Here is a 13,502-nt window from a genome sequence, read left to right on the forward strand (position 1 = left end):
TCCAACAACCAGGAGTGATGATGTGGGATGCCATTTCTTTTCACAGCAGGACCCCTTTGGTTGCCACCTGCAGCACCCTTACAGCTCAGCAGTACATCGATGATATTCTATGACCTGTTTTGTTGCCCTTCATGGCAAGCCATCCTGGGCTTACATTTCAGTAAGATAATGCCTGCCTGCACATGGCAAGAGTTTCTACTGCTTGTCTTCATGTTTGTCAAATCATACCTTTGCCAGCAAGGTCACAGGATCTCTCCTCAATTGAGAAGATTTGGAACTTTATGGACAGGGACCTCCAACTATGCTGTATTCATGATAAGAATAAACCTGATGTGTTCTTCCACATTTGCTTGAATCTCACTGGATTTTTTGTCAAGTGCAGTGGAAGTATAGTCAAGTGCAATCATAAAGATATGTTTTATCCTGTGTTACATGGACACATACCGAGTGGTAATGTGAGACAACAGCATTACCCGCACATTTAACTTGGACACCATTGGCCAGCCAGTTGGTGCAACTAACCTAAAATGATGTCAGCAGTTGCAGTTCAGACATAAAAAGAGATGAGTAGCTTTGAATGACATTTAATTTTTAAAGGGAATGATATAATATCTGACAAAACTACATCACTACCGCACCCTTCGTAGGTGCCCAGACAGAAAGCATAGTATTCTCTCATTCTCACCTAATGCAGTATTCTAATTACAAACAAGAGAGATGAAAATGCCTAACTTGAAAACAGGATAATTCTTCCACATGAGCTATGTGTGATGCAAAAGCATACTGCTGGGATTTCACCCTATTGTTGACTACTGAAGCCGCTTGTTATTTCTTATGACAAATCCCTTAGCTTGGCTCCATATCAGTTCTGTTGGGTTCATATTGTAATGGTACAGTTCCAAATGTAGAAAATGCAGCATTTTTATGGTGTGCTCAATGCTGTGAAAATGATTGTTTTTCATGTTTCCACAAGAATTATCACTCTAGTTTGTGTGAGATTACATCTGTAGTATAAAACAATGGATGTAGTCCAAATCAAGAGTATTTGGTTTTTCATTTTTGTCTTAAAAACTAAATTGATACATTTTATAACTTTAAGCAACCTTTATTAACAATGTTTCATAAAATATCAATAATTAAGAATTTACATTTGAAATGAAAACAGGAATTTTGTGTCCAATATGTAATTGGAAACAAGAAGATGTGTATTAGTCACAAAAAATTATGACGGGTTTTATAAGTTTGAGAAGTACATATTTGAAACTGAATGGAAAAAAAAAGAAGGATGGATCAGGGATCCATGAACTGCACCAGATTATCGATCTAATACCTACCGATTCTGCTATACATCCAGTGTGTATTTGAATCTCAACTGTACTGAATATAGTCCCTTGGAAAACTTCAATGCCTATTTTTTCTGTAAATTTATGAAAAACATTAAGAACAACCAATTTCTCAGCATTTTTTAACTGGGTTCCACACACGTGTTTCACTACAGAGCAGGAAGCAGCCTCAGCCATTTCCATACTGCATACTAACAATGTGACAATCAAAGCACAACAGTACAGAGAGTGTGACTGTACATGATTTTTTTAAACAAAAACTGCATAGCTGAAGTGTGATTAAGAAAAACGCTGATGGTTACAATATCGTAAAGGTTTATTTAACAGAACTTACTAATAAGATATCTGTTACATAAGTAGGACTTACTTCCAAGATCCTAACAACGCCAGTGTACGTATGCTATGGCTTCTGACCAATCATTCTTATGATGAACAGAGTATAGCTTGTGATTCTGATGATCTAATGCACTAGGTGGACAGAATTTGGCACAATATCCCTCAGTAGGACATCCAACAACTGTGTCAAACAATGCCAAGCTGAACAGCTGCTTGCATAAGGGCCAGAGGTGAACCAACATGTTACTGATACGCTCATTTTGTGAAGCGCTTTCTCTTGAATAAATCATTCAATTTTCTGGAATTGTAATCATCTGTTTATCTGTACACATAACATCACATCTATTAAGTTCCATCCCATTTGGATAATTCCTTTGCGGTGTCTTTTTTTTGTTTTTATTTTAGAGTGTGTGTGAAATTTAAAACATACAAAACCATCTTATTAAAACATGTACCACAGGCATCTCATTACTCCAAAATTAGATGGCATATTACTTGGCACAATTTCTGGTTTCACTAAGCACTGACTGTTGTTCCTTCAACACTGGTAACTCTTGACCTCAATGACACACGATCTTGAGCCTAAACATCGAGGTGACTGGTGTTACTGAGATTGCACGTAGCATGGCACTACTTTCCAAGTTGGCTTCATAAGCTGCTTTATTTTAGGTTTTGTTTTCCTAAATGCCTAAATGTTCTGGTAATCAGAAGAATGATAGCTCCTTTCCTCACCTATGTGACGAGAGAAGGGAATCCTGAAACATTTGGACTTATCTGCTGAGTACAGAGAATTTGACTTATAACAAATTCACTAACACAGTTACACTTTGTTTGGTCCAGTATTCTCAAGATCATGAATAATTTAGTGCTAAATACAGTGAAATCATAAGGTATGCAAATCTTGAGGATATACTGAGCAAATAGCACTCAACAGTCAAAAAAGTTTCTTTGCTCAGACCCACCAGCATAACCTGCAACATAGGTATGGTGCTTGGATAAAATTACATAAAGCAAAATGTAGTTCAAAGTAAAATTCTTGCAGCAGTCTGACAAATCTCAAATAATTCTGGGCCTTCATATCAACCAGTGTGGTTAACAGCCTCATTTCCATTTAAGTACAGTAATGCAGTCCACAACAACTGGGACCAGGTCTTGCAACGTGGAAATCCCAAATGGTCTCATTGCTCTGTCAGTTCATGAATATTCGAAACATTATAATGGTATGAAATGCTGGTGACAGTGCATTTGATATTAGCCCATTCACTTAACATAATAGATGGCAAGTGACAGCTCACACAGTGGGTGGGAATTAGGCTCATCTTATATTCACATGTTGTCAGTTTGACCACATCACAGTGAATAGCATAGATGATTTTAAGGGATGATAACCTTATTCAGCAATAAACCATATATCTGTAGTTGAGGTAGGACTAAGCTGATACTTAAAAACACAGCTGAAAAGGTAGAGCTATACAAAAGTCAGCAGACATCCATGGAAGTTCCATTTGTGGAGGTGTACAAAGACATTACATCTCCAAGTAGTTTTGTAGGTCCTCTCAACATCAAAGAATATGAATATGTCTGTATAGGAAAGACTGTTATATTGCTGACTCCAGCTGCATAAAGTGCCCGAGTGTGAAGCAATACCTCCTGAACACACAACAGAAGTGACTAAATAGTTTCCTGGATTTGGGATATGAGTCACACAACAGCTGATTATCCACTCAATGCACTGTCCTTCATTGGCTTCACAAGGGGAACCAACGTTCCCTTCCTCTACAAATCAGGAACATTTTCATCAACTACTATTTAAAATTCTGACAGCTGCTGTATTGGATTCCGCTGTTACCTCATGGAGTCTCCACAACCAGAGACAATGCCAACTCTAGTTCCCATGCAGACCAGGATCAACTGTATTCTGCAGTCTTGTTGGAACAAAAGTTACAATTACTAATAACCATTTATGCCAGATGATGGAAAGCTGGATCATGGCTTTCATTGGTATTTATGAATGTGAAACACCTTACATCTGTCTGAGTGATATCTCTGTGTAATTTCTGGAGAAACTTCTGCTGCAGTACTGTCATTATTGTGTACTTGTGTGCCAGAACCACTCTTCCTTAAAATTACTATAGGTTATAAGTTGTGCATGATGAGCTTGGTAATTAACAAGCTCCTGTTAATCTGTGTGTGGGTTATCCAGCTTGTGGATCGTCCATGAACTGTTTGACGATATTTGGAAAACAAAGTCTGAAGCAGTCTGTTGTAATTAAAACAAATATTCTAATTTAGAATATAATTCCACTGAGACAAGTGATGCAAAAATATAGTGCTTTTTTCCCTAGCCAATGAAGTCTAAATAATGTGACATGAAATATGGTTTGTACATACAGCAAATACCAGCTTCTGGTGAAAACGTGTATTTTGAATTATCCATGTTTTTTGGTTCTCTATGGAGCCTTGGGTCCACATTAACCTGGATAACTGGGAGCTTGCTATATTTTTAAAGTAAATATAAAGTATATGCACCTGATTCTTGTGAGGATTGTGGTACAGAACACATTCTGACATGAAATAAGCAACCATTGCATTGCCACCAAGGGCTGTTACATGTGCCCGTAAAATAGCCAGAACTTCCGTCACAAAGCTGTGGACAAAACCACTCAAACCACCGGCCTGTGAAAAAAGAAAATATAACATTAAACAGTGATAAATATACTCTGAAATTTATTTTTCATTTTTTTCCCCATCAAAGTACCTCTCTTATGCTTGTACTTTCCCTGATGAAAAAGAAATTCAAATTTCCAAGATAACGTTCAATCTTTGCACCAGGGATGTAAGATAAAGGTGTGATATCAACTCCGTATCGCTCTCTACCTAGTACCTGTGATAAAAAATATGCAATAATGTCATTACTAAAATACACTTCTAAAAATAAGTGAAAACTGTTGCCATTATAGTTCATACCATTTTATCTTTAGGGTCATCATCATCATCTCCAGTATTTTGGACCTATAAACATAAAGTAGGCATTCAACTTCAGTTTTCAATAACCAAGAGAATAATTATGAATATAAGTCTATACTAACATTTGAAAGTTTGTAGAAGGGTGCACTAGAGATAGTACTGCGAGATGGATGATTATTTGTCAATGCAGCTGGTGTTGGAACAACATGTATGTCGTGGTCTTCTTCCAAATTGAATATCATATCCCCTTCATCTGCAAGAAACCATATGTTCATCAAAATTCTTTAAAAAGCAAATAAACTGATAGGAAAATGGGGGTGACAATGAGCTGGAACAGGAAAGAGAAAACATAGAACATCAACATCCAGAAATAAAAAGTAAAGAATCAGTACTGATTGTTAGTAATTGAAACCAGAAGCAGTGAAGCAAAGTGACAAAAACTATTGAGACCTCTTCACACCTGAACAATACTTTCATACTAATGATGTTAAAAAGGCAATGGTCCAATCTCTTTTGTTGTAAACCCACATTATTATTATTATTATTATTATTATTATTATTATTATTATTATTATTATTATTATGCTATTGGTAATTAATGTCAGTTAAAATCTAAACACCAAATTTCCTGTACTGGTACAAAATTAAAGTCATCTAAAAATCATAAAGTACATATTTCCTTGCTTGGCATATTCAACCCCAAGAGATGGATACCCCTGGCTGTCACTAGCTGGAGTACAGTGAGCATAGTGCATGTGATCAACAGTAAGTACAACCATCTTATCATCAATAAAGTGCTCTTTCAGGAAGAATCTTGCTTCAAGGCTTTGTTAAAAGCAGAAGCCAATAACATGTTTTGAGGCTCTTTCTTTTAAGTTCTCGTAGCTGTTTGGAAAGACATCATTCTGGCTATAATTCGAGTTTCAAACAATATTCTGGTGAACTTTGTAAATGTTTTTCTACTTACTATGCAGATATCAAACATGCACCAACTTTGATTATCAAATCTCTTAGATATGGATCCAGAATCTAGAATTACCTTATCTGACAAGGAAAAAGTGTTAGTGTATTCGTTAACCAAAGGTCATAAGAACACCCACATGTCAATATTGTTCAAAAGAAATTTTGTATTGGCCATTTCGAACATGTGCCTTTTTGAGGTTTTTTTATGGACCCAGACAAAAGTCATTTAGTGTCAGTAATACCATCTTGTACAACTGGGCTTAACTAATTGCAAATTTGTATGCTATGTGTCACAAATAAAGTGTACAAAGGAAGAAAGTGGACATGGGAGCTGAGCTTTGTAACAAATGCTGTAAAACTATAAAATTCAGAATTAGTTGCAGGCACTGCAACATGACTTAATTTTCATTGTAAGAAAGTGGATTTGTCAGTGAAGAATGATGATAACTTTGTTCTGAAATTTAAATATGATAAATATAAGTACAGAGGTCCAAAAAAAAAAAAGTTCAAATGTGTGTTAAATCATATGGGACTTAACTGCTAAGGTCATCAGTCCCTAAGCTTACACACTACTTAACCTAAATTATCCTAAGGACAAACACACACACCCATGCCCGAGGAAGGAATCAAACCTCCGCCGGGACCAGCCGCACAGTCCATGACTGCAGCGCCTCAGACCGCTCAGCTAACCCTGCACAGCAAAGGTCCAACAAAACTGTCTCATGCTGACAAACTACCAAAACACTGTGACAAAATGAACAACAGGACTATAAAGTGTTCCAAAAATAATAATCACTCCCAGAAACCAGTTCAGAACGACTTAGTACTGTGATGGTCCCTCAGGAAAATACACAGAATAGTCAGGATTAGCTGGTATAGCCTGATAAATTTGTCAACAAAGTGCAAAGCAAGAACACAGTTAATATACTGGTAAGCAGAATGGTCCTTGTACTTGGCAACAGTCATGTCAGAGGCATTTCACTGTTTTCACAGGAAGTCATGGGTAAGAAATATCAAGTCACTGGTATTATTGGGCAAAGTTCTATGCTCAGAAATGTAACAAGTAATATAGACACCTCTTGGAAGGCTCTTGATGAACAAGACCATATAATAATAATAATAATAATAATAATAATAATAATAATAATAATGCATGGTGCTAGGAATAGGTTACAACCATAACTGCCAAGTTCAGGATGACATCTGTAACACTGCTGAGAAAACATCATACACTAATGTGAAGATAGTTTCACTCTTCTAGCATTACAGTAGACCACTGATAAAACAGTCAATGAAACATGGACCCCACAGATTACCCCGAAGAAAAAATACTGGCTGTAATAAACAGTTTGATTATGGTGGTCAAATGATATCCTTGAAACTAGCCAGCAGAAAAACAGTAAATGAACACACCCAAGTTAAACATGTTAGAACAACAAATACTGAATCTACTAGCTTCTTTAGAAATGGTTCAGAACAGTGGGAGGAAGTATATCAAACAGACTTATTTCACAAGCATTTTGAAACCAGCTTCCCCCCCCCCCCCCTCCCCCCACCCACCAAACGTAGATTAAAATCAAACCAAGACGCAGTGGAAGAAAATGAGTGGTTAACAACTGACATTAAAATATCATCTAGAACAGTGAAATTGTGTTACAAGAAATACAGTAAAATTCTAACATGTGAAATCAGGGTGACCAAACATATGCATCAAGGGAAAAAAAGCAGTTTAAGCAATAAATTAAAAATCATAAAAATTGAGAAAAACAGGGACATCAAATTAGAACTCACAGGGATACCTCAATTGTCTCATAATGATACAGACTAGAATAATCGAAAAGTTACAACCTCAGATATCAATAAATATTTTCTCAGTGCAGCTGAAGAAACAGGTAACCATATCAGTAAATCTCCCACAAAAGCCATAGAGCTACTTAACCACATGCAAATCACACCAATCGCAACACTTCATTTCAAAAGCACAACTTCTAAAAACTTTGAAAAAATCACGAAACTACTTGAAAGCTATCAGTGCACTGGTTATGACACGATAACAGGTATAATTTTAAAATCATGTACAGACTTGATAAGTAACATTTTGTGTTATTTGTGTATTCAGCCAATGAAGACTGGGGTATTTCCAGAGAGACTAAAATATGTGATTGTGATGCCAGTCCACAAATGTAGAGATAAGAGTGTAATATCCAACAATCAGCCCATCTCTCTGCTGCCAGTGCTCTCAAATGTGTTTGAGAGAATAGTGTAGGAAATGATTCATAGCCACACTACACAAAATGGTTTACTGACACATACACAGTTTGGCTTTCGTAAGGGGTTCTCCACAAGGAGAGAGTTATATTTAGCATAACACATGAAATTCTAGGGGAACTTAATTTCAGAAGGTATCCAGTGGCGAAATTTTGTGACCTAGCTAAGGCTTTTAACTGCTTAGACTATAACATGTTGCTAAAAAAGCTTCCACAATATGGCATCAAAGACAAACATTTGGCATGGTTAAAATCTTATTTACACAACAGAAAGCAAAGAGTTGTCTTAATGGAGTTACGTGTAAAAATAAACTCGGACAAGGGAAATGGAAAAAATGGAGTCCCCCAGGGCTTGATCCTTGAGTCACTGACTTTCTTGCTCTATACTACCATTTAAAATTAATAATATAGTAAAAATAGTGATGTTTGCTGATGATACAATTATTCTTATAAAGATCCCAAACTTCACAATGCAGGATACAGCCCTGACAGTCACTAATAATGTACACAAATGGTTCACAGCAAATATCCTGACTTTAAGTTTTTCAAAAACTAAATTTCCTTGTTGCAGTAGACTATCAAGAGCCTTAATTCTTACTGTGCTGCTACCCGAGGTTATATGGCCTTCCAAAGGTTCACCAGATAGAGGTTTCTATAAGGCCAATTGAGAATACTATATGTGCTCTGACATCGTGCAGCAATAGTCTGTTGAGCCCACTAGTAGGTTGGTGTGAGCATCGCATTAAGAACTCAGTAAATTTCTTATGTCGATTAGAGGGAATGCATTTCAATGACTCTGACATTCTAGTAAGTTTTGATGTGGTCTCTCTCCACTTGCGTTCCTCTGTCTGACTTTAATTGAGGTAAAGTTTAGTGTTGAATTAATGAACCTATTTCATCATGTGTTGAGTTCCACTTACTTTTTATTCAATGGCCATTACTATGAGCAAACAGCTGGAGTTGTGAATGTACACCTGTTGTTACCTATTATTGTCAATTTCTTTAAGGAACACTTCAAGTAATGTGCCTTTGTGTAAGAGGATTTGAAATCTGAATGTTTTTTCAGATATGTAGATGATACTTTTGTCATTTGGCCTCATGGCAGTGAGAATTTAATGACTTTTTAGATCACCTTGACCTGTTGTGGTACAAGCCTTCAGTATCTGCACAGTTTCACTGCTCCACCACCTGAAATTGCTGTTGTAGAATCTATCCTTAAAATAAATATGCAGAAGCTGCTTGTACACAGTACAGATGAAGCTTCACACACATTTAAGTAATATAGTTACAGAACTGTCACTATAGCCACAAATATTATTCAGCTGAACCAAAATACACACATTTTGATATTTACTGTTCATAACTATAAAAAATGTTCTGAGCCTGAATTAAATGAATGGAGAGGCAACACAAATGGTTTCCAAAGCTGGGCTATATATGAACCTGGCTGACGAAGATGGAAGCAGCACTAAACGAATACTAAGAGCAGATCAAAAACAGACTGAGGGACACTGAGAGCAGAATGAACTACAACTAAGAGCACACTAACAACAGACTGACTAAAATGGTGCGAGAGCTGCCCTTATAAAGACTTGATCCAGAATATTATGCAATTTTGGTTAACTTATAATAGTTGATAAATTCTATAGTCCTAAAGGTTAATCTTTCATTGGCTATTGAGATCATCATTATATTTTATTTGAATGTTATTTACCACTAGCAGCATCTATTAACATATGCAGTACTAACTTATGTCTACATAGAGGGATCGCAGGTTTTAACCGTGGGATCCAGCTTGTATATTAAAATTTAGTTGTTATCTCGTGTAATCACGTGTACTGCTGGTGGTCAGCATCTTACCAATGCAATATTTCGACATCATAATTCAGTGTCTTCATCAGGTATTTTCTGTGAATGGTAAAAAAACTGACCATGTCCCATATTGATGCCTGGGTGGTTGTCTGGTGTTCCCTACACTGTCTGTGCCCACTGTGACGGGGATATGCACCCAGCAGGCTCATTCCAACACTACCAACATGCTGCAGATGTTTCTTATGCTGTTGGTAACCACTGTGGCTTTCTGTCATGCTCCGTCGTTCTCCAGGCATTGTGGGTTCTGTACACCCCTACAAGATGCACTTCTGGCTGAATCAGGTTGCTGTGGGAATTGCATATTCTGTCTGGGCATGCCGTAGTAATCTCCCGTGACAGCGGGCACCATCTGGAGTTTTGCACTGTGACTGCTCCTACAATATGTAGCGCTTGAGGTTCCGGGTGGTTAAAGTCTTTCCCTCTCTTGTGCGTGAGTGCTACAGTTGTGTCCCAAGGAGGTAGTGGCCACCTAGTGGTCCATAAGAGGTTTGATCCCATTAATTACACCCCTGGTTGTCTGAGATTTGTTCCCAGAGAAGCGAACTTTTTTCTGTACTACATACTGAGCTGGTATCCTGGTTGATCAGGTTCTCTGCCACCTTGATATCAATAGAGTCACTAACCACACTATTCCAAAATTTGGGGGCCTCAGCCAGGATCCCGGGTTTATCATAATGCATGGCATGTTCAAGTTCCAGGCAATGTTCTGTTAAAGCTGATTTAGTGGTCTGTCATAGCCTGGTATGTCTTTGGTATTCTTTATATCTTATTTCAACTGTTCTGGTGGTTTTGCTCATGTAAGACATATCAAATTCATATGGTATATGGTAGATACCAGGTTTCCATAACCCCATATCATCTCTGACCATTCCAAGGAGCACTGTGTTCTTGTTTGGTGGGCAGAACACACTTCTGATTTTGTATTTTTTCAGGATCCTGCTGATCAGCAGATACAGGCCCTGCACACAGTAGGAAGGCTACCCTCCTGGTTTCTTCTTCTTGTTCTTCTCCCATTATATCAGGTCATCTGGTGGGATGCAGCACTTCGCAGATGTCTCTGTTTGAGTACTCATTGTCTATAAACACTTGCTGTTGATGTTCTAACTCTGCTGCCAAGCTGTCTGAGTCAGACAGAACATTGCCTGGAACTTGAACACACCATGCATTATGACAAAATCAGAGAATCTGATCAAGCAGAAGGCAGGATACAACCTCAGTACAGTGTGGAAAACAGCTTTAGAATTACTACAGAAACAGTGGAAAAAAGTTCCCTTCTCTGGTAAAAAAAACCTCAGACAACCAGGGGCGTAATTAACGGAATCGAATCTCTTATGGAGCACCAGGTGACGATTACTTCCTCGGGAGACAACTGTATCACTCATGCACAAGAGTGGGAACAACAACCACCACCCAAAACCTCAGGCACCACACATCCTAGGAGCAGACATGATACAGAACTCCAGATGGTGGCCACAACCATGAGAGACCTCTGTGGCCTGATGTGGCAGGAAGTGCATCTCATAAAGGTGTACCGGACCACAAGTCCTCGAGAATGACAGGGGCATGATAGAAATCCAGAGTGGTCACCAACAGCATAAGAAACATACGCAGCATGCCGATAGTGCTGGGCACGCACCTGGGCTGTGCAGACCTAGTACGGATTACCTTGGCCTGGCTGCCACCGGGAAAAACAGGAAAAACGGGCATGAACAGACGACAGAATGCCTAGAGATAAACAGCACTGCCTGAAAGACACACAGCAGGTGCCAACACCAGACATGCCCAGGCGTAAATAAGGGACATGATCAGCTTGTCAACCAGTTGTGGGAAATGCTCGAGAAAAATGCTGAGTTATTTTGGAAACTTGTGGTAAGGTCTTATGGGACCAAACTGCCACGGTCATTGGTCCCTAAGCTTACACACTAATTAATCTAACTTAAACTAACTTACACTAAGAGCAACACAGACACCCATGCCCAAGGGAGGACTCGAACCTCTGACGGGGGAAGCCGCACCGACCATGACAAGATGCCTCAGACCACTTGACTACCCCACGCGACACTGAGTTACGATGTGGAAATATTGTGCTGGGAAGACACAGACCATCAGTAGTACACCTGATTCCATGACATGACACCGAATCACCAGGAAAGTCTAAGAAATTAAAATTTAGTCAACGAAAATTTAGTAATTTTTAATTGGAGACTTTTGCTTATTAAAATTGGTGTCAAGTGGTTCAGAAAAATCTGGCGATCAAACATAAGTCAACAATTATTGCAAATTTACAGTGGTATGGCTAGGATTGGCACTGGAAATTTTTAGCAGGTGAAACTTTTCATTATCAATATCTTTTAAACTAATAAAGTTTGGTCCGATGTTAATAGGTCACTGAAAACAGGGAAAATAGTTCTTTAATTTGAAAGTCATTTTTCCTTTCAAATATACCTACTAGCTTATAAAATTTTCTCTTTGGCTAGATGTATGAAACTTTATAACTACTGCCATCATTTCTGCCAAAACTAATTATCTCATTGCAACCAGAACAACAAACTGAATCCTCTAAATAATACAGTTTTGTTCTGGAATTTGTTTCTACAATTTTGATTGTTTGCTTAACAACTGCTTAATGTAGGAATTTTAACATCATAATTTTAAAAAGAAAGCTCACAAAAAATTTAAATGGACCTTAATATTTGATACAGAAGTGTACTCAAAGTAGAATGGTGGGAGTCAACCTGCTTTGTCACAACCTAATTCAACACACTTGAATATTTGTTTCATGATGGGGGTGGAAAAAGATGGCTGCCTTCCCATCTTTGATGTGTTGGTCAGGAGACAGGTTGATGGTACATTGGGACTTGCCATTTATAAGAAGCCTACTCACACTGACTTGTATCTACAGGCTGATAGGTGTCACCATCTGCCTTAGCATCAAGGGGTACTTCGTACCTTAGTTCACAGGGTCCACTCATCTTAGACCCTAAAAGTTTGTGAGCTGAGTTAGTCCATCTTGAGGTTATGTTTTGTGAGAATGGTTATAACGAAAGACAGATCCGATGCATGTCATGCAATCAACCGACTGTGCACTGGATGAGTGATGATAATACTCAGGCAGCACCAAAGTCTATAGCCTTTTTGCATTTCACAGGGAGCATTTCTAAAGAACTGGTGTATTTTGTGGAAATATGATCTGAAACGTGTTTTTCAACCACCATCTAAGATTAGGGTCCCGTTAGGTTCCCCACAGAATGATCTTGGTTTGTGTAAGGCGGGTGTCTAGCATATTCATCACATTTGTGACATGTCACGTATTGGTCAGACTATTGGGATTGTGGAGGGACAGCATACTTTGAATAAGTGTCACGCACACTGAAAACAGATGAGCAAGTCTGCTATTGCAGAACATTGTCTTGGCACTGGTCATCCTATGGAATATACCAACATGAAGATTGTGGTATGCATTTCCAGCGACAGTGTTATTAAGGAAGCAGTTGAAATTAAATTAGCAAGTCACCTGTGTGTCCAGGAAGTAATGCAAATGATTTTACTGAGAAGCGTCTGCACGCTGTAGCACATTCAAGCTGCGTGGGCTAGGTTGGGGGGAGGGGGGCGATGACAACACTTGTCTCCACAAAGCGGCCAATGTCAGGCACTTTAGAACAGTGATTTAATCAGTAGCACTGATATTGTGAATCTCATCTCAAAGATGTGTCACAATGTGTGATGGAGCACATGATTGAACAATGGCGCACAA

The 13,502-nt window shown here is 38.3% G+C and overlaps 1 protein-coding gene across 3 annotated transcripts in view; it reads right to left on the minus strand.

The window, feature by feature from the left end:
• Positions 1–13,502, minus strand: part of LOC126297602 (C2 domain-containing protein 5) — a 217,252-nt gene that overhangs the window by 10,959 nt on the left and 192,791 nt on the right. For all 3 annotated transcript variants that reach the window (XM_049988584.1, XM_049988585.1, XM_049988586.1), the window contains 4 exons: positions 4,769–4,899; positions 4,647–4,691; positions 4,438–4,563; positions 4,209–4,355 (listed from right to left, as the gene is read on the minus strand). In XM_049988584.1, the coding sequence (XP_049844541.1) occupies positions 4,209–4,355; positions 4,438–4,563; positions 4,647–4,691; positions 4,769–4,899 (449 nt within the window). The remainder of the gene's footprint in view (positions 1–4,208; positions 4,356–4,437; positions 4,564–4,646; positions 4,692–4,768; positions 4,900–13,502) is intronic.

Source organism: Schistocerca gregaria, chromosome X (assembly GCF_023897955.1).
Source record: "Schistocerca gregaria isolate iqSchGreg1 chromosome X, iqSchGreg1.2, whole genome shotgun sequence".
Classification (NCBI taxonomy): domain Eukaryota; kingdom Metazoa; phylum Arthropoda; class Insecta; order Orthoptera; family Acrididae; genus Schistocerca; species Schistocerca gregaria.